Source organism: Eschrichtius robustus, chromosome 10, assembly GCF_028021215.1.
Source record: "Eschrichtius robustus isolate mEscRob2 chromosome 10, mEscRob2.pri, whole genome shotgun sequence".
Lineage (NCBI taxonomy): Eukaryota > Metazoa > Chordata > Mammalia > Artiodactyla > Eschrichtiidae > Eschrichtius > Eschrichtius robustus.
The window spans coordinates 24,588,102-24,610,061 of NC_090833.1; the positions used below are offsets into that span (position 1 = coordinate 24,588,102).

The following is a 21,960-nucleotide window of genomic DNA, read 5'->3' on the forward strand; positions in this document are numbered from 1 at the left end:
TTAAAATGTGGAATGAACTAAAGGAACTGGGCTATCAGACAGTGAATTAAGTTGGGGTTTAAGCTTCATAGTCCTTTGGGCTTACGACGTGGCTATCAGTGTGCAAGACAAGTCACAAAATGGTTCAAACAAAGCTATACTTACTTTCACCAAAATCATCCTGGTGGATTTGCTGCTCCATGATTGGCTCAAACTCTTTTGTCATCATAATTAGGGTCTGTTGACCTTGGAGGAGCACAAACGAGAATGATTTTGTTCTCATTTAGCAAATCTGCCATTCCGTAAGTATCTACAGCACTGGAAGCTACTGAGCTGGAGTGGGGGAGTTTATAGTCACAACAGGGAAGACAGAATTTATTCAAAATGTTCTGACTCTCATTTAAAAAAAAAAGTTTTGACTGGGTAAGTCACCTAGTACTTATTCTCAGCTATTTATGTATGTCAAGCTAACATTAAAGTCCACATAGCCCTCTTCCACTAACTTCACGATTTAGTCAGCAAGATATCTCTTCAAATGTATACTGCATCAGGGTGCTAGTTTGCAGAAACTCATCTGGAATGAAAAGACTTAAGGGAAAAAAATAGGACTGGGAGAGCAGTTCTTAGAATCAGTTTATTTTATGTAGCAACTCTTCCTCTTAGAGTAGGTTAAATATTGCTGACATTTTAAACCATACCTATGGACCTTAGCAGCAACTTTTTAAAACAATATATTAAGAAGTAAAACTTAACTCAAAAACACCACATTCCCTATAGATTATCATGCTGGTATGCTTGTTCCAAGAAACGTCGTTTTTTGAAACCTAAGCACCCTAAAACTTAAGCCTGTGAGATATTAGGAGTCATGTTTTATAAAAGTCAAGAATTAGGGACCAGTGACAGGCTTACCTGTGGCAAGAAGCACCAGCTCTTGGTCAGGACTCCAACTCATGACAGAGATACCACTGGCTACACTCCCGACACATTCCAGCTGAGAGAGACATTTTAAAATGTTAAGGGAGATATGAAAATATAAGCGTCTCTGTAAATATTTACTATGACCTTAATCAAAACAATTAGCAACACACACAAAGGTGAAATTATTCAGTGAACATTTATTCAGTAACAGGTATTAAAAGACCAGGCACGATACAGACCATAGGGACTGGAGGTGACTACGGCCACTCCATTCCTCCCCTTAAGGAGATAAAAGATGCCTCTACAGTAGGGTTAGGGATGTAACCGAGGTGTCTGGGAATTAAGTGCGGGCTCAGAGCAGAGACTGACAAGTGGCCCAGGACAGTCCAGGAAAGCTTCTTGGAGGAGGTGCTTTGAAGGGTAGGAATAGGGCCAGGAGGAAGAGACTGGGGGGAAAATGTGCAGTTAAAAAGAGCACTTAAAAATCAGCTGCAACTAGAGCCTAAGGTATACATATACACAGGAATGATGGGGGTGGGAGGTGAGGCTAAAAAGGAATTTGGGGAACAGACAGTGAGAGGTCTTATAAGGCACAATAAGGAATCTGGATTCTGTCTTGCAGACACTGTGATGCCACAAATGTGGAAGATCAGCACCATCTGGTGGAGACCGATGGATTGGAGGAGCTCGGTAATTAGGAAAAAATTCTACAAAATGTTTTGAAAGTAAAAGCATACCTTTTAAATGTGAGAAATACTAAGTAAGTTATACTTGATGGCTTTGATATTTCTCACCATGAACTGAGAATAAGATTTATTGTTGTACTAAATGGAACCGTTAAAAGCAAAGGTGCCAGATTTAGACTGCCAGGATTTAAATCCCACCTGATAACTGTTTGACCTTGGCCTAGTCATTTAAGCCCTCTGTGCCTCAATTTCCTCTTCTGAAGAATGGAAAAACAACAATCTACCTCATAAGGTTGTAGTGAAGATTAAATACAATTTTGCATAAAAAACACTTGAAAAAGTGCCTGGCACATTGTAAACATTTAATAAATGTCAGCTGCTATTATTATCCTATGATTATAATATGACTTGTGATACATCCATGTTAAAGAGATCACAACTAAGGGAGTAATCAACAAAGTTTAAAAAGCTGTCAAGAAGGTGAGGATAGAAATCCAGAAACTCAGCCTTATGCTAAGTAGAGAAGGAGGCAAATGGTTGAAATCTATCTTCTCTGGTAGTCATAAGATGTGCACATAATGAGAGCTTATCACCTTAGCACCTGTAGTTCAGGGACTCTTAGCCATCAAGGAGAGGCTTACTCAGCATTCATAAAAGAAAACATAAGCCATATAAACATTTCAAAGACTTCATAAATTGAGAAATAAAGGTTACAACTCAGGATCAGATTCTAGTAAGAGGTGAGCTATACCATACAAGAGTGGCCAGATTTGGGTTTTTGTTAAGTTCTTATTTGGAATGTTCTGATTGTTCTAATTAATAAATGCAGTAGACAAAACTGAGTTTTAGAAGAATCCTGAAATACAGCTAAAGCCATGCCAACAATTTTCTGTAAAGAATTATATAATGCAAAGACTTTAATTTGCAAAATGCTGAAATATTATGGCTCCTGACATTTTAAACTTCTACGAAAAACTAGTGACATGAAACAAAAAAAGGCGTTTGAGGATGTCTAAGATTTCCTCCTCACTGGTCTCTTCCACTTACCTGGTGTGTGTTGAGATTGCAAAGTAGGACATCTCCAGAAGCTGTGGCCACACACACAGACTCGTGATCCAGCAATTCCTGAATACCAACAATGCAGCCACTTCCATCCTCTGGGAGAAAGCCTTCTGTCACCAGAGGAATTTCATTTTTCACCTTTCACCAAAACAAACAAATAAGCAAATTAAGTCAATCTACTTTCAAGAACAGTTCGTCACACTTCCAGAAATACTTTTTAATGCTTCTTTTATAATATAAAAGCTTTCAAAAATGTTTTTTTCCTAGATTAAAACCCAAACTTTCACTTGAGAAATTTCACAACACTACCATCTTTTTTTTTTTTTTTTTAACATCTTTATTGGAGTATAATTGCTTTACAATGGTGACAACACTACCATCTTTAACACAAAACACAGTTCATGTGACCTTTGTGCCAAGCAAACATAAAAGCCTGGTATCTTTGAAAATATCCAATAAAACATGAAGCTAATAACTATGATTTTCTAAAATGTATACAGTATGGGGAAAAGGGACTAAGAATGTAATCACCTAAAATACATCAGTAGCAAAATATAATTAAGGGAAGATATCAGAATTAACCTAAAGAGCTTTTCACTATACATACGCTCAAGCTCCAGAAGTGAAGATTCTGATGTAGTTGGTATGAGATGGAGACTGAAACAGTTTAAAAAGCCCTACAGAAAATTTTCACCTGCATTCCCACTTGAGAACTGTTAATAGATAGTATTTACATGGTAGAAAGGGTAAAAAGTAGGGCACCCCGCAAAATACAACGTCAGAGGTTTGCCAGCTTAGATTAAAACAGAAGCAGACTAAAAGACAGGGTACTAGTTAAGTTATGTCTAATATGACATCAGTATAAGCGAAGGGAGCATTCATTTGGGGCGGGGGGATGTAAATTCAGAAAGATTTAAAGGAAAGACTATTTGGGGAAGCAAGTTTGGAAAAAGACAAGTCAAGAGTCATGCCAAGTGCTAGCATCCTCCATCAGTAAGTTACCTCTCTTGCGACAGGGTCTACTTCTATCAGTCCATGTGCTGAGCCAATGAGCACTGTGTCCTGTTCAGTTCGGAGAGAGAAGCACTGAGGTTTCCCTGGAGCCTGAATATCCCTGAACTCCAAGCTCCGAAATAACTTTAGATTTCTCATGATGAAGCGACTCCTGAAAGAAAAGTACAAATATCTCTTAATGAAGCTTTAATTTCTCTGAGAAATAGAAACAGCTTAGTATCGATAAATCACACTCCAGTATAAGCAAAATGATTCAGGGAGCAGAGAAGTTAGAATAACCAAGAAAAAAAAGATCTAATCTGAACCCACACAGAGATGAGCAGTAGCAACCTAACCAATTGTGTAAATCTATGGTCTGCAAATTGAGGCTGTGAAATCTATTTTACGTTCTCACTCTTTGAAAGAGGCAAGATTCTCAGAGTTTTTTCTTCAAAAAAGATTTAACATCAGTTATTCTGAAGGAAAGTTGAGAAGAATGCAATGAATGAGAAAACATTTTATTTTTGCACATGAGGATATTTTTATAACTTGACAGATTTACAAAATATAAAAATCCACATATATACTGGCAGTTGACGAAAATAAAATTACTTTAATATCACCAACTACATTTATTTATAAACTGGCTCTATATCTTCATTAAAAAATTAAAATTGAAATCAAACATAGAAATAAAGAAAAGCATTTATGGGACTTCCCTGGTGGTGCAGTGGTTAAGACTCTGTGCTCCCAATGCAGGGAGCCCGGGTTCAATCCCTGGTCAGGGAACTAGATCCCACATGCATGTCACAACTAAGAGTTTGCATGCCACAAGTAAGGAGCCCGCATGCCACAAGTAAGGAGCCCACATGCCACAACTACGGAGCCCGCCTGCTGCAACTAAGGAGCCCAAGTACCGCAACTAAGACCCAGCACAACTGAATAAATAAATAAATATTCTTTTAAAAAAAGAAAAGCATTTATTGTTCTCAGGGAGAAAAGAAGACACTATGAAATTACAACAGTATGCTTCAAAATGATGACCAACAATTCGAGGAGCTTGATAACCTGGTATAACTACTTCACATTACTCCACTCTCCTGGCCTGATTCTCACCAGGGCAATAGAAAAGCTGAGAAAAGAACGATCAATAGGAAATCTACCTTGGTCTGACAAAATCAGACTTGTTTTAACGTATAACATTACCCAAGAGAAAAAAAAAAGTTAATGTGCTGTATATTTATATCCAGACCCCTTTAAGGTTTATACTGTAATTGGAAGTCCCTAACTTTGTTAGGGGTGACAATTACACAGACCACACTGGCCTTCTTGTCACCTTAATCCAAGGTGAATTCTCTCATCTTGCATTTCCTACTTACGACAATGAAAGAATAAACATGAATTAATTCTTATACTACATAGCAGATAAAATGTTAAGTGTAGTATGAGTGAGACAACATAAAATGTGGGTTAAGAGGAAAGCAAGCCCACACGGTGGAAGTGAGGAAGAGAATCAAGGCAAACAACGGTTTTGTGAGTTTTCATGACATTTATATTCAAGAACTTCTAGAAATTATTCGAACCTGTATTATACCATGCAGACTTTTTATTTAGATCTAATTCTATATAGAAAGCTTGGGTTTTTGAAAGCATATAAAAGTTACATTACCTTTCATCTTTAAATAACATAAAGACGACCACTGACATAGATCTGAAAGGATGGGTAGATTTGAGATGAGAGAATGTCTGGCTAGAGGGGAGTAAACACGGGACAGAGTAGCAAGAGGTGAAAACAGGCGAGAGAGGACCAGATGTATTTCAACCTGGTTTAGCTAATAATAATTATGCTGTTATTGTTGCCATGATCAGAGCATCAAAATGTCTCCCTGTGAACTTGGATTCTATTCACCAACAATCTGTGGAGCTCTGGGGTCCGTGAACCCCAACATAAGAATTTGGAAGGCAAAGGCAGAAGGAGATGAGGAGGACTCCCTTTTTCCTGTTACCCTGCTGTTTCAGTCAATGTCGCCCCAGCAATGGGCCTTCATCCTTCCAGGGGCCCTTGGTCCCAGCCTCTAGCACTCCCATGACCAGCATGATAACAACCACCCCAGAGGTACCAGCACTCACCAGGCAGGTGCTCCCTCCAGGTGCCTGAAATCTAGTAACATGGAGCTCCTCCTCTGAATTCCAGAGCTATCAACACCAGCTTTCCAATGCCTCTCCTCCAAGGTTATGATAACCCCAATGGCTTCCCTTGTTTTGATCCTCAGACCTAGCTAAGTGTAGTAATTTCTTCCATCAGTTTACTTTTTTAATTACTTCTCTGCTCCCTTTTGCTTTTTGTTCCTCCAGTGGGTATTTAACCAATTCTTCGTATTAAATTCTGTTGAAATATTGTGTGGTTTCTACTTTCCTGACTGGACCCTGACTGACAAACATATCAAACAACCTGAGTTCTCAAATCACTGAGCTTTCAAAATCACCGGCCAGGTGTCATAGGGACGAACCTTTTGTATTCTATTACAAGTTGATCACTAAAGGGATGCAGCCTATAAGCTTCAATTATACATAATGACCCAATTCTCAGAACCCTGACTCCCAGGTAATGAGCATTAAGCTAAACTACTTCTGTTTAGCTCACAAGAAACATCCTGACCAGGCCCACCTGTGAATGACTGCAGGGAGGAAGAAATCAACACATCCCCTCTGGAGGCTAATGGGAACCAGGAAACGTTTGACTTTACTCCCTCCTCTTTTAGTATAAAAAAAGCCTGAATTCTAACTCAGGCAAGATGGGTCTTTGGGGGCACAAGCTCACCATCTTGGTTTGCTGGCTTTCCGAATAAAGTCGTTATTCCTTGCCCCAACACCTCGTCTCTCGATTATTGGCCTGTCGTGTGGTGAGCAGTACGAGCTTAGGCTTGGTGACACAAAGGCAGCTCATCATTCATCTCCCTCCTCCCCAACCCTTCCAGCCTCAAAATGAACTTCTCTAAAATGTCACACCTATCAGCCTTATTCCCTTACCTTCTCAGAGGTGTCCTACTCTTTTTCAAGACCAGCAAAGGAGAACCCTCCAAACTCCCCCAGGACCTTGGCTTATCGGTACCCTTTCTTTTACATCTGCAATCTCCAACTCCCCTGCCCTCAAATGACTCATCCTTTCTCAGCCCTTAAATGTGCTAAAGATCTCTCCACACCATAGATCAATTCTGGATCCTCTCTGAAATTACTGACAACTCCTCTATTTTCTTCCCTTGCTCCTTCATCCGTCCACCTCTTGGCTAATTATCATGCCCATGACCACAAGTACCAAACAGATCACTAATATGCTTAGTAGATCTAAACGTCCAGCCCTAACCCTCCCTAAACTGAACACTAAACTCACATTTTCAACCTCCTGCTGTTATCACAAGGATTTCTCAAAAAGCACATCAAATGCAACCTGTTAAATGAAGTACCTGCTATTCTCCACCAAACTAGTTTCCCCTCTGGGAACATGGCATTCCTACTTTCTCTGTCCTCCAAGCTGAAACTGTGTCTGCTTCCCTTTTGCCCACACTTTCACAGTAAACTATTCACTGGTTACTGCCCTGCCTGTCAATGTACGGTATGAATCCTTTACATAGTACCGTAATCCTACGATCCGGTTTGTGGCCTACATCAAATACCGACTAAGCACTTGCCAAGTGCTAGTTCTGGACAAGAGATGACTGACAGTTACTGCCTCCTCACAGGTCACAGCTTAACGCGGGAGAGGGCCACATAAGATACCACATTACATGGAGAGGCACAGGGGCAACATCTCCAAGGAAAAGTTGCAGATGCGAGAAGGGACTCGCAGCACAGCACCTGAACTTCTATTACCGTCAGCTTCTATCATGCATTGTTGCGCTTTAATTGGTGCATTACTTGGTTCGGCGGTATTGCCCGCAACTGCAAGGAATCCGGAGACTGGGTAAGTGTGCAGCTGGGGGAGCAGCATATCATTCCCCCTCCTGCCGCGCCGCGCCGCGCCGCGCCGCGCAGAGCCCTCTGATGGCCGCGGGTGCAGCAGGCGGCGAGTCTGCAGAAAGAGTACTCAAGGAGGGCAGAGGTGCTCAAGCCGCACTTCACTCCCAGACCAGCAGCAGGCAGCGGTTGGGCGCTAGGGGGTCCCCTTCATCAAGACACCCTCTGGCGGACAGGACCCGTTTCCGTGCCCCCACCCCAGCTAGGCCGCTCGAACGCTCACCTACGCCGCGCTCTGAGGACCCCCAAACAGCGGTGCGTCCACCCAGGGCTGCGCACGGGCCTCTCCCTGACCGCTGCTTCTGAGCTCTCGCGACGCGCACTGGGTCTCCGGGCCGCCGGACCGCTCGACCCCCTCCGGTAGTGGCTGAAGCCAGGCGGAGGGGCAACCTGCGAAACACGTACTCGCAAGCGAAGATAGCCCGACACGCGCCGAGCGGCGCCGCGGTGACGTCGCGAGCCTGAGGGGGCGTGGCCTGCCGTCTCCCTCTCCCCGCAAAGATATATGAACAGCTCCGCTGGCCACCGCCCCCTATCCCTACATCCTCCTGCCCAGCCTATTGTATTTGACCCCCGCCTTGACGTCAGACCCCAAAGCTCAGTAAGAGGCGCCGGTGGGTGGAGGCTGCGGGGTCTGGGGAGCAGCGCGCGTGCGCACAGCGCGTGTCCCGGCTACACGCTGGCAAGACGCCTTCCTCCGTGGCAAGCGGGAGGAAGAGTACAGGTCCCAGGGGGCGGGATTTGCAGCACCTGAGGTCGCCATGGCTACCGAGCCCGAGACCCCTGTGGCCGCCTTGGCTGCGGAGCCCGCGGTGCCATCGCTTGTGGATCGTTACTTCACTCGCTGGTACAAAGCGGGTAAGTGGAGAATGATGTCAGTCTCTTCTGGGCCCAATTTGTCTGACAGTATAGGGACTATGATGACAGATCATAAGCCGCACGCACCTTCCCCAGCACTTCCTCCCCACGTCAGAAAGAACTGGATCTCTCTGTTCCCCTGTAGGCCAAGGGAATGGCATTTGCCCGTGGAAAGCAGCAGGGAGCATTCTGGGTAGGGCGAGCGCAGTGCGAGTTCAGGAGGGTGGGTTGCTGGCGGGAAGATGGTAGACTAAGGTGAGATCCCCGAGGGAGGCAGGAGCTGGATTGCAATCTCCTTGAGTACCTAAAGGGATTTGAGGGGCTCAGTCCTCCAAGAAGAGTCGATACATAAAATGATTTAAATGGTAGCGGTCTAAACTAAGGTAGAGGCATAGGGATGGAGAGAAGAGGGTGGGTTAGAATAGAGGCATTTAGAAAGCAGAATCTAACAGTTTTACTTAAAGGAAGTCGCTGGTATTACACATTTGCCCCTTAGAAGTAGGTATCCTGTTGTACAGCTTTGTGTACCCAGCAAATATCAGTGATGAGAGCATCGTTGGGGACCCTCCTCTAACCCAACTTGCTCGCATTCATTTAGGGATAATAGGTGTACTCATCTTTTACAATACTGAAATATTTTACAATAGCATACGTTTTATTAGCCAGACTTAGTGTAACCAACCGTCCGGTTAACCCTGGATTGACGTGTTTTCCGGAATCCATTACTTTCAACGCTAACATCAGGACAGTCCTGGGCGAACCAGTATGAGTTAAGTCTCTCTAAAACTGACCAACAAAACATGCTACTAAATTAAAGAATACATTACTAATCACTTCTTTTCTAATAGAAATAATGATTGTACTCATTTTAAAGTGAGGATAAAAAAAGGTGGAGCAAAGAGTTAATCATCATTTTGACATTGAATGAATGATTCCATCTGGACCAGATATCTTTAAATACTTTATGGTCAGCCTTTAGGTATATCTTTTTGAGTAATGAAGGGATACCAGTAATATATGTGTCCAGCCTTCATAATTAACTACCTCTATGAACCAAAGAAAGTACTACACAGTGGTAGTAAATATTGACTCAACAGCCATCAGACTCATTCATTTCTTCTAGATGTCAAAGGAAAACCCTGTGAGGACCACTGTATACTACAACACTCTAACCGGTAAGCAAATTGGGGATTTTAAATTATCAAAAAAAATTTTTTTCTGGCATTGTAGCCTGGTATGGTCTTGTATTGAATAAATGTTCATTAAATGATTATCTTCCACTGTATTGAGATGGTATTATTTATAGTAGGAGTTTGGTTGACAAGACTGAGTCTTTCAGTGCCTACGCTAAACAAATAAACTTGCTTACCCAAACATCCCAATGGAGGACCACACCCCCAGTCAGCTACTACCTCAAGTAACCAGCCTGTGCCTAACCACTGAATTGCCCAAGCCCATGGAGAGGGCTAGGGTAGAAGCACAGATGGTATCCTGTATATACCGGCATGCCTTACTTTTCTCTCTTCCTCCTCAGTGCTGCCTAAGCACCTCTGGTACGCTTCCCTTTTGGGGAAGGAAATTCAGTCCCATTTTCTCCATTTTTATTACTGCATTCTTCTCTTCAGTTAAGCTCCAATAGTAGCCAGAGGAAAATGGGGGGAAATGATAGGCTGACTAAACAAATGTCAGCTCAGCTCTTCTTGTGCCAGTAGGAATACTGTGTTATAGGGGGAAGAATCATACCAAGCACTAATACAGGATCAATTTTTGCTCCTTGTAGAATATGTGTCATCACACTGGCAGGATCCCATCCAGTTCTTCAAAGTGGAAAAGCAATTAAAAGCATTTCCTATCAAATCAGTACCAACTGTAGCAGACTTCAGAACAAAGTCTCTGGGAAATTTAAGCGGGTATGTTCCCGTATTTCTTTACCTAAATTCTCTATTATCACAATAATGATAGAGCCAGCCGGTCTTAGAACCCAGTAGTGTATGCTCAGCATACTTCCCTGGCAGTTAGAGATGATTTTAAGAATACTTAAGCTCTAGGGAAATTCTCAGGCCAAAAAAATGAGGTATTTCAGAAGGTATATTATCTGTCATATTAGCTTCTGGGCCACCATCCCTATCATCCCCAGGATGAAGGATGGAGAAGGTAGGCCTTTGAAAGAACAACTCTAATACCAATATAACAAGATATTTTGTCCCTTCTAGTTTTGTTAAGCCAGTATTTCGAATTCTATAAAATTTAGATGATCAATACTTCTTTATCATAAATTTTCACATGTGAACTTAAAAGTAAAAAAGAGTCCTGAGGTAGTGAAGCAAAATCAATCTGAGAAAATATACATTATTTGCTTCGTATCAGTTGCCATTCCTAAATCACTGCCAATTTTATACACATCTAGCTACACCCTCTACCTCCGCGTAGTGTTTAGTTATAGAAAATGTTACCTGTGCCCTCTACAATTCTAGGCAAGGTGGACATTTTACTGTTAAAGGAGGGTACCACACCAAGGACAACTCAATACCATACTAAACTATCCTGACAAACCCCCTGGAAAGGAAAGTTTCAGTGGATGATTTAGGTCCTTCATTTACTGAGTTCATACTAAGAGTTTCTGCTAATTACCTCACTGTTCTGCAAGACCCTTGTTTATACCCCCCTTTGTAGGCCTGAAGGCCCCTAATAACCTGCCTTATAATTATTGATTTTTCCTCACTCAGGAAGCAAGTGGACTTTAAAAAGCACGGACCATTCTTAAAAGTCTACCAATTACAAGTAAAGCAGTTAGTGCTTGTGATGTTCCTGTCATCAATCTTTGTCCAAAATAGTAGCACTGTTGTTACTACTGAGGAACAGAGAGGGACCTGCACATGGAACCCACTGTAGATAAGCTTTGATCGCATCTCAGCACTGCCCATCAGTTATTCTCCCAAGGGAGGTGACCAAAAGGGGTTAAAACACTTCTTTCTGACACAGAGCCAGTGGAAGACAAACCATCTGGGACAAATCCCCAGCCCCTCCTCCCAAAAGTGGGGAGTCACACTGACTAGTATTTTGAAACGAAGTACCCGCAGGCAGAGGAGTGAAGCGCATGCAGTAACACCTGAATGCTGTCTAATAATGTTGTGAGTGGGAAAGAGGCCATAAAGAACAGCATCTTGACCTCAGATGTTCACTGCAGTAAAAATTCCTGGGAAAAAAGAGCAACACATGAGACATGCTTGCATCCATTTCCCATGAGCCTCCTTGTACTGGGTTGGCCAAAAAGTTCGCTCGGGTTTTTCATGTTAGGGGAAAACCTGAATGACTCTATAGATATTTGTCAGAACCTCCCCAGATATATCCATACAGTGGAGTACATGAAAGTATAACCGTGCCACAACATTCAAACAGACATATATCAAAATGTAGTATTTGCTAGTGGGTTATAGGATAATGGGTAAGTTACTCTTATGTGCTACTGAGAACTTTTCTGTTTTCCAAATTTTCCTCAAATTGCATTTTTTTTTAATTAGAAAAATATCCCTTCTTCAGAAAGTCTTACTGATTGACCTAATAAAGAAGTTCCTTTCTCTATTAAGTTCTGATATAAAAATAAGGTAGGAATCTTAATGAAACTAACTTTATACAATATTGCTGTCATTCTCTATAATGTTGAATTTTATATTATGCTTATTGGTAAGATTTTCCTACCCTTTTGAAGTCTTTACACTTGGCTATGTGCAGCTTTCTCATGTACAGTTAAATATAAAGTATAATAAGTTAAGATAAAATATATTCTTAATATGTAACTAAACTACCTATTATCACATTTGTCTTAGTCTGCTTTTTCCCCTAGAGCCTAGGATGGTGCCTAGCCCATAGAGGCATTTAATATATAAATATTTGAATAAATGAATGGTTTTCCTGTACTTAAGTCATTTTTATTTAAAACACTAATTCCAGGAATATATCCTATTGTAACTCTGAGGGCTGTCTCACAAAGAAAAGTGAAAATGTACATCAATTAATTTTTTCTTCCCTGTTATTATCAGGGGGCACAGTTTCTAACAGAACTTGCACCTCTGTGTAAGATTTACTGCTCTGATGGAGAAGAATACACCATATATAGGTGAGTTACTTTTTAACCACAATTTTGGAGAAACAAAGAAGATAATATTTTTCTTCAAAGCAATTTTTTCTTTAAATAGCTGTGTTAGAGGACGGTTGATGGAAGTGAATGAAAACATCCTCCATAAGCCATCCATTCTTCAAGAGAAGGTAAAAGGGTCTGGGGAAGTCAGATCCCATCCACATACTTTTTATCTGATTTTTTACCATTTGACAGTATTAAATATTCTATTTCCCTTCTAGCCATCCACCGAAGGCTACATTGCAGTTGTGTTGCCCAAGTTTGAAGAAAGTAAAAGCATAACAGAAGGGTTACTGACACAAAAACAGTATGAAGAAGTCATGGTGAAACGCATCAATGCCACAACAGCGACCTCATGAGGATTAAGATTGAGTAAAAACAACAGGGCATTCTTATCCTTACCTGGCCTACCAGTCAGTGCACTAAGGAAGAACCAGAGATGCTGAAATGTACTTCACACCCGGCCATCCGCAGGGAGGCCTGATCTTAAAACCTGACCTAGGTTTCCGTCTTCATCTTGCATAACAAGCCTTGATTCCATTTTGTCTTCAACCTCCCAAATCTGCCTGCCCATGTACTCACTCTGTTCTTCTTTTGCTTTTCTCTTTCTAACAACTGGCAAGCGACAGACGTTTTTCTGATTGAAAACCAACAAACAAAGCACTTTGAGGAAAATTTGAAAAGACAGAAAAGTAAAAATAATTTACCCATCATCCTGTAACCCATTAGTAAATACTAGGTTTTGATGTAATTCTGTTTGAATATTGTGTCGTGGTTATTGTTTTTGCCTCAATTTTCCATCACTTTGAAGTTGAAAAACAACAACTGGCCTTTCTTACCCAGTCTGCTTCAGTGTGACACGACCAATACGTCTGGTCCCACCCCTTCTGCCCCAACTCCCCCGCTCAGGTTGCTGGGAAGAGGCAGGGTGTAGAGTGTACCTTCTCTAAGTCTATGGGTTGGCCTTCAACTCTGAACAATGTAGCACTGTAACACTGGTTTCTTAATGAGGGACACATGAAAAGGCTTTGAAAGGGGATTTGCTAACATGGAAGTATCAATATTATAATGCTGTTTGAAGTAGCATGTTTATTTGTGGTCACTCAGTCTCACACTCTAGTTACAGGGTAACCAGCAAAGAAGTTCCCAAGAGGTTCCTGGAATTCAAAGACACACATGCTTTTGAACAGAACAAAAGCTTTTACATCATTTAAACAATAAACAAAAAACTATGAATTCATGGTTTAAGATTGTATACTTGTTTACATTGAATTTCAAATAAAAGGACTTTTCAAATTGTTATTTTTCCTTAAGGGCTGCAACATATACATACATATAAACATTTCTGTTTTTAAATAAAACAATTATCCTTGAGTATAAATTCTTTTAGTTCTCCATCATCTTTTGCTGTTCAAGTCATGTTATCCCTTCCCTACCCCTACTTGCATTTAAATAAGAGAATATTCTCATTTGAGGTATGTAAAATATTTTGTAAATAAAATTCTAAAATTATTTTTGACTCACAAGGAAACTTCTTTTAACCCTAACTCTCCCCTAAGTATACCCACTAGACATGATACAGGTAGTAACTATAGAAACATCTACTCTGATAGTGCTATGAGCTGAAAGTGTGTAAGCACAAACCAGCGAATTCCCATTTCAGGTAGCACAAATGGTTCCCAAAGGTGTCTTAAAACAAAGATACTAAAGATAGTAAAAGAATTATGTATCTATTTTACATATAACATTACCTCACATCATTTTCCCATTATTTCCATTGTAATTTAAAAGAATATTTTGGTTTCAGGGCATAAAAATCATGTTTGATGATTTTTATAAAGAAATATTTTATAAAGGTCATAACCAAGCTGAGTGCATCCCATTTTCTCTCCAAGGCCTACAGTAAATTCAAGTTTCCTTCAATAAAATATTGACTAGCTAATTGGTAGTACTGTGGTTCTTCAGGATCTTGTGAATATTGACTGTGATGGCTGACCCAGATAATGATCATCAGACGAGCTTATAGAACTACTGCCATTTGGCAACTGACAGGTCCCGTTAGATTTCAAAATAAATTTCAAAGCATCGGGATACAAGCACAAAAAACAAAGTTAACTATACTACACCATAAGGGCGGAACTTATAACCAGATCCTTCAATCAAAACCCACCCCACAAAAACAAAAGCTTTAAACTCTAAAATTTAAAAGACTAAAGTCGTTTATTTAATGAATATTCCAAAGGCACATATGTATACTTACTCAAATTATTTTGAACAGCTTAGTTCAATTGTTCTCTGTCTTCTATCTTCTGTTCCACCAGTTACTACTGAGAAGTACAAAAACTGCTTTTTAAGCCAGTAAGATAAGCTTAGGATTCCAGCTAATATTCAGGGCAGACAGGCCAGCTATGCTAGAACGAGAACTAAAACCGTCTCCTAGTGAGTTCCTCCAGGATTCCGTGGAGTGAGCTCCATGGCCCTGCTTTTGGGTGGGAGCGGGACATGCCATCACAACAGATTTCCTGTGCTCTGTGAAACCCTTACTAGAGAACAAACGTGTGCTCCTGGCATGGATGATCTGTGACAGAGGGGACAGTGGAAGCCCAGTCATACTCAGTGGACAGGGATTGAAGAAGAGTCCACAGGTTTAAGGAAAACCCTGTATCACCCAGACTACTGTGTCTCTTCTGCTGCAAATTAATTAGTGTCCCAGATGATAAGCTTAAATTTAAAAAAATAAGAAGTTAGGGTTAAATGTGCCAAAGGTGAGCATATATTCAAAATAGCTTCTTTGGATTAAATTGTCATTAAGACAGTAGGGATATTTGGTTTGACTTTTAAGGAACATTATTCATGGCAATGTCCCATTTAAAATCACACTGCAATTAGAAATATAGCAACCTCCATGGCATTTACAGTTGTCAGAAAGCTTCACAATCGGTTTCATGATCAGAAAATAAAGCAAGATTTCAGTTTGTTTTCTTTACAAAATTGTTGTATTTCTGAAATATAAAGGATTGTTTGCTTTCTAAAAATGTCAGCTTTGCCACATGGTGTTCCAGAGATCTGACCTCAAAAGCTTCTCAAGTTTTACCATCCACAGAATCTTTATTTGTATCTGAGACCCGTCTGTTGTTTTCCATTTGAAGCTGGAAAGAATTAAGACAATTAGTTTCTGCTTTACTTTTAAAATAAAAATTGCAAAATTAAATAGTATCTATTTTCTTTTGCATTTTCCTTTAGACTAATTTTTTAAATGTGAGTTTAAGATAAAGAAATTATCTTACCTTCTTCAGCAGTTCATAGCAAAATGAGAGAAGTTGGACCAAAATAGCCATTATGCATCTTGTCTTTGTAATACTCTTATCAACCTATAGTGACAGAAAGCAAGCAAATCAAATTCTTATAAGGACGTCTTCAAAAGACTTTATCATTTATTTAGTTTGAAAATGGTAAAAATTTCTTCATTATAGAAATCTAAGGGATCTCAAAGGGTATATAGATTAAGGCATCTGAGCTGACTTGATGACCTGAGGTCCCAGAACACAGAAGCAGGGATTGTTGCCCAAGTCTCATGCCAATTTCATGGAACCCCAGGAAGAATGGATGGAAAATCAACCTGTTCTATTTCAGATGGTTTAGGGGCTTCTCAAAGTGCACCAAATAGTGGCAGTGAACCCCCTTCTTTACACTTCCTTGCACTCTACTTTTTTGCACTCAAACTCCCTAAAACAAACAACAGAAGGCCTTCACTCTGAGGGGTCTGTGCCCTAGTTAGTCAGGTGATGATGTTGGGATTTAAGGGTAGCTGCTCCGTGCTGTGGTATTAATCATGTCCAAAAAGCTAATTTACTTGGTGAACGTACTGCTTCCTGGGGTCAGTTATAACTGCAGATGATAAATGGTTCTTGCAGTCAAGGCAGGAAAAATGGAAATAAATTGTTCTTCTGTAGGTATTAACACTTTTGAAGAAAAAGGGGCTGGAAGCTAACCTAATAAAAAAAGAAGTGTGAAAGTTTCTCAAGTGCTTTCCTGAATGTCCCAGCCTCCCTTTTACCTTTAGAAACACTTGATTCTGCAAAGGTATCTTAATTACTGCCTGGAGCTGGTGGCATAGAGGAACAAGCTTGTTTATTTCCAGGAGAAGCATACGCTTATCATCATCTTTCAGCTGAAATGTAAATAAGGAAGTTATAACAACTCCAGTGAAATTCCATCTTTTAAACGTTAAATACATTTATACCTTAATAATATACCCTCAAAGTGGGTATTTATGACATCACCACCAGCACCAGGCAAGGATATGTGCATTACCTGTTTTGAGAAAGCTTGCACACTTGAAGCAAGCTTCAAACCCTCTTCAACAAAAACCTGGTAGAAAGGAAAAACATCACTACGTTAGGTGTATTTCGTCTAGATAGTTGGTAAGAAATACACTCATGGATAATTTTCATACAGAATTTTAAAAATAAAACCTAAACATAAAAGGTCTGTCATGGAACTTTTATGGTTTTTGTTGTATCCAGGAAAACACAAGAGTTTAACAGTATTCAGAAGCAGATTTCCCAGACCTGATGCAGAATCAGTCCCTGCAGTGGCTCCCCTACACCGGGACACCTCCAATTACTGTGCAGAATCACACAGACATTTGATACTTAACCATAAAAATTATGCCTGGGCTTTTAGATGGAGCCGAAGCTCATCTCATAATATCCCCAATTATAAGAGGCTGTTGAATCTTGGAACATGGGGTCAAAAGGGTTAGATGAGGTCAAAAGCGTTAGAACATTCCTGCTTCCAGCTCAGCAAGATAGAATTTGTCACCTATACACATTCTTCAACTAGTCATTTGAGGGGATTATTTTTTCCCTATTCAGCATACGTTGCACAATTTAGTGAGGAGAAGAGGATGATGGGAAAGAATACTGAAAAATACTTTAGAATATTCGGAATGATTATTTTTAAATGTACACAGAATCTTTTAGAGTGAGAGATACCAGGGAAGTGAAAACTGAGCTTTAGGTGGCAGCAGGAAGAATGAAAAGAACAGGACAAATTTGAGAGTGATTTGTGAAGAAAGATAATAGATCTTGGTAATAAATTAGATAAAGCATATGAAGAAGAAGGAGGCAATAATTTCAGGGTTAACTTTAATTCTCTTTCCAACAGCCTTGCTATTATTGGATAACCTGATCTCAAGGTCAAATTGTCCTTCGCATCCTTCCCTGTCCTTTAAAAGGGAAAACAATGCGGGCTTCTCATTGCGGTGGCTTCTCTTGTCGTGGAGCATGGGCTCTAGGCACGCAGGCTTCAGTAGTTGTGGCATGCGGGCTCAGTAGTTGTGGCTCACAGGCTTAGTTGCTCCGTGGCATGTGGGATCCTCCCAGACCAGGGCTAGAACACGCCTGCATTGGCAGGCGGATTCTTAACCACTGCGCCACAAGGGAAGCCCCTATTCCAACTTTTTAAAAAGGGAAAAAACTCATTTATAGTCAACTTTACAGAAAATTCCAAATGAAGTATTTTCTATAATTCTTCTGACTCTGTTGACAATCACCCTCTCAAGCTGAAATCCCTTTCCTGAAGAGGGTCAGGTGAAAGCACATGGGAATGCCAAAGGAAAACACATAACATTGATAAAGTGATAGAAATTTCAAATTGCAATTGCAAGAATGCCCTTGGTTCTAGAGAGGCAAACAGACTAACATGAGAGTCAGGGGAATTAAGAAAGGACTCTTGTAATCCACTTATCAATCTAAGCCTCCAGGTAAGCGAGGAGAATTAGAGCTAGGCCTATGTGGAGTTTCATGAGACACATAGGGCAGAAGGGTGAGTGTCAGTATATGTGTCTCTCCCTGAATGCCCTAAATCATCAGGAATATGGAAGAAGAAAAGGAAACTAACATGTACTGAGAACCTGTAATGGTCTCAGCCCCATGACAGATGCTTTCTTATGCGTTATCTCTTTTAGTCAATATCATTCATCCAATTCAATAATGAAGAAGCCAGAAACCTTTCCTCGCATTCAGGACAGTATAAGAGAAATACATTTGCTGATAGGATATTTTCACCTACTTGGGAAAACCTGAAACTTAATATTGCATCTAGTGACTATCAAAGCCCATTCTACTTTATCCCTATTTGGGTTTTTTTTTCCAATAAGATAACCAAAAAGCTCCAAAAAATGCTACTGCAAGTCCTCTAATTTTCTACCACTATCTATAGTATACCTGTGCTGTGTGTGCAGGTAAACACACAATTACTGTAAATCATTTAGAAAACTAGCTATTACCAACTTTTAGCCGAACTTTTATGCTACAGTATTAGCATAAAATGGAAATAAAATCTACCTCTAGTTGATGAATTAAATCCTGCGAAGTTTTTAGTGGACTCCCTCCCCTGAAATAAAATGAATTATTAACGAGGTAAGAAACAATTATTGCCTGGAAATTGATTTTATATTAAAGTTTTAGAGCATTTCATGCATTAACATATCCCAAGTTTTGAAGAGTAATATTGAATAGACTAAAAATATTTTGAGTATTCTTAAAACAACTTTAATATTTAACTATTACTTCTTAAGGCACTTCAAAAAATTTCAGGTAAACATTATACATGTTCATCTTATAATGTAAAGAAACTTAAAACTGACAAGTTATATTTAAGTTTTATTTTTCATTTTTAAGCTTTTTTATCTTGCTTCATAAGTTAAAGACATAAGACCTGATAATATGTCTTAACTAAAAGGCCCTTGTTCCATAATGGAAAAAAGACCCGACCAAAAATCAGGAAATTCTCATTTTTTATTCTAATTTCAACTCTGGCAGGAATTCAGTTGTTTTTGATGAGGCATGTCAGTTAAGTTTCAATTCTGAGTCTATAAAATAATCATAATAATATTTGTGCTACCACTCTCATCAGAAGATTAGGGAATATCACATTGACAACTACCAAGAAGAATTAAGTTCTGCCCCTTAATAGCTATAAGACGTGAACAAAATATTCTTATTCTCTGATAACCTGTTGTAAGGATCAAATGAAATTATGAAGCAGAAACCACTTTAAAAACTATAAGGCACTGGTAAGTGTGAAATATTTTAAAACTATAATGCACTAGAAAATCTAAAATATATAAATTATAAAGAAATGTGAGTAACTGCATATAAATGATAAAGAAATTATATAAATTGTTAAGACAACCTTAAACAATAGCCTGAAGAAAAGCTATAAGATTGCCCAGGAAAACTACAAAACTGGATACTGTGAAAACTAACAGATGAGTCTCAGAAAGAAGCAATTAGATAAGGCTGGTAAGCCATCCTCTTAAGGGAAAACAGAAAAATTGTTTGGGAAAAAACAGGTATACTGACAGGGTGGGTAGAAAACAAAGCCAGCTTGAGATTTTACCACAATCATATTACCAAGACTTGCCAGGTTGGCACAAGATGTTATCTATTACCATTATTCCATTATCCATTCCCATCAAGAATTAGAATATATTGTCATCTATTTATCGTGTATATCTGCTCAGTCTCTTACACCTCAGGTGTATTGTTCAGAGTTTTGATTTTGATTCAGAAAGGCTGGTTTATCAGTCAGAGTCCATTAAGGAAAACAAAAACCACAGCTGTTATTTTATCAGAGAGAGTTTAGTATATGGAACTGGTTAACCAAGTACTAGAGGACTGAGAAGGCAGAAAGTGAACACAGAGAAGGAACACTGAGATTGTAACTGTGGGCGGCCGCTTGTACCCCTAAGGCTGAAGGAACAAAAGGAAGAGTTTGGGATTCTTAGAATTTAGACGCTTGGAGGTGAGGCCCCTGCAGAGCTGGATCTTGAACCTCGGAGAAGGGGGTGGCAGCCAGCTGGTGCTGGTATTGCCGAGGGGGCAGGATGAGGCTGGGTCTAAGTGTATAGAAATAAACAGAAACTGGAACGAACAGCTGCTGCGGGGTACAGAGCTACTGTTGAGTGAAAGCAAGCGAACAAGGGAACAAATTCCTTCTCCTTCCTCCGTCCAACCTTGCCCTGTTCTTCTGGTGTCTGCTATTGTTGGAGCATAACGGCTGTCAAAGGAGGGGTGTTTTCTCAGGCCCCCAGTCCCAGCATCAGGAGAAGTGTATAGGAAGAGTGGGTTTGGAGCTGAGAGAGAGGCTGGAAATCAGCTCATAAGCTTACTGGGTCTCGATTTCCTCAGTTATGAATGGGGATAATACTCCCCTGTATACTTCACTGGAATGTTTTGAAGGTTAGATGAGAAGGTAGATATAAAAGCATTTTACAAGCCATAAAAATAAAAACAACTGAGAATTAGCCTCCCATAAATACTTGAATTTCCTGTAATAGGTATTTCTTAGAAGAAATGTGATCACCTTCAGAACTAATGGTTTCGAAGCTAACAATTTATAATGCTTCCCCATGCCCTCCCTTATCCTCGTCTATTCAGATCATGTTAACATCTAAGATACCAACTTACGAGTCTTCTAGGGGAAATGACCAGGAAAATTGTGTTTTTGCTTTGGTTGGTAAAGCATGATAATGTCATATGTGCAGGATACCACGTGGTACAGTCACACGGCAGTGCTTTGAGCACGTGACATCACTGCTGAGAGTGCGCCAGGAGAGAACACGCAGACCTGAGTGAAGGCGAGGCGGAGGGCCTGGAGTGTGCCTACTGAGGCTCGAGCGGGCATGGAATTCCTGCAAAGTCTCTTGTTTACCTTGAACACATGTGCAAGTTTGCATTCTCCTCCATGATATGCACAGAATTGTTTTAATGTAAAAATTCTCACAAATCTTTGAGTACAGCCCTGGTGCTCTGTGTATTCTATAACCTCTTATTATATCCCCTCCCCCCAGGGTATGGCTCACTTATTTGGAAAGGACCAGGCATATATCACTGAGATTTTCTTTTTCTGTTTTTCCCCCATCATTACCTTGTTCTTCTGGAGAACAAGGACTGGAGAAAAAATTTGAGACTGGAGAAACTGGCAAAAAATTTGAGACTGGAGAAACTGGCAAATTAAAATCACATATGTGTTTGACACCATAATGAAAATGAAAGGCTATTTATTACTGGTAGAGATTTGGGTATTTGAAGTCATCAGAAGTATAAAATAATCTTTGCTGATTCAGTCTACTTTCTATTAGGTTGGTCAAATGCTCGTTCGTTATTTTCCGTAAGATGGCTCTAGTAGCACTCAGTTGTCTTTAACTTCACTCGAAACAATTTTGTTAGATTGTATGTGACAGCTGTCATATCCACGTGCATATAAAAAAAGACATTAAATCGGTGAATTTTTGTGTAGCCA

At 40.0% G+C, this 21,960-nt stretch overlaps 2 protein-coding genes across 3 annotated transcripts in view; one reads left to right on the forward strand and one right to left on the reverse strand.

The window, feature by feature from the left end:
- Positions 1 to 8,119, reverse strand: part of ELP1 (elongator acetyltransferase complex subunit 1) — a 62,185-nt gene extending 54,066 nt beyond the window's left edge. Inside the window, exons 1-5 of one of the 2 annotated variants that reach the window (XM_068552167.1) lie at positions 7,876 to 8,119; positions 3,648 to 3,810; positions 2,631 to 2,783; positions 889 to 970; positions 145 to 225 (exon numbers count right to left, since the gene is read on the reverse strand). In XM_068552167.1, the coding sequence (XP_068408268.1) occupies positions 145 to 225; positions 889 to 970; positions 2,631 to 2,783; positions 3,648 to 3,797 (466 nt within the window). In that variant the 5' untranslated portion in view covers positions 3,798 to 3,810; positions 7,876 to 8,119. The remainder of the gene's footprint in view (positions 1 to 144; positions 226 to 888; positions 971 to 2,630; positions 2,784 to 3,647; positions 3,811 to 7,875) is intronic. The other variant, XM_068552166.1, reaches the window with a different exon arrangement.
- Positions 8,120 to 8,275: 156 nt separating this feature from the next.
- On the forward strand, positions 8,276 to 14,583 carry ABITRAM (actin binding transcription modulator). The gene is made up of 6 exons (XM_068553532.1): positions 8,276 to 8,510; positions 9,634 to 9,685; positions 10,291 to 10,420; positions 12,551 to 12,627; positions 12,707 to 12,776; positions 12,870 to 14,583. Exons 1-6 carry the CDS (start codon positions 8,414 to 8,416, stop codon positions 13,005 to 13,007), a joined length of 564 nt encoding a protein of 187 aa, XP_068409633.1. The 5' UTR covers positions 8,276 to 8,413; the 3' UTR covers positions 13,008 to 14,583.
- The last annotated feature ends 7,377 nt before the right edge of the window (positions 14,584 to 21,960 follow it).

Excerpts from the sequence above, each read along its gene's own strand:
- ABITRAM (XM_068553532.1), top strand. The coding sequence starts at position 8,414 with ATGGCTACCGAGCCCGAGACCCCTGTGGCCGCCTTGGCTGCGGAGCCC. Across the intron at positions 9,686-10,290 it reads ATACTACAACACTCTAACCG|AATATGTGTCATCACACTGG; the intron begins GTAAGCAAATTG and ends TGCTCCTTGTAG. Across the intron at positions 12,628-12,706 it reads GAAGAATACACCATATATAG|CTGTGTTAGAGGACGGTTGA; the intron begins GTGAGTTACTTT and ends TTCTTTAAATAG.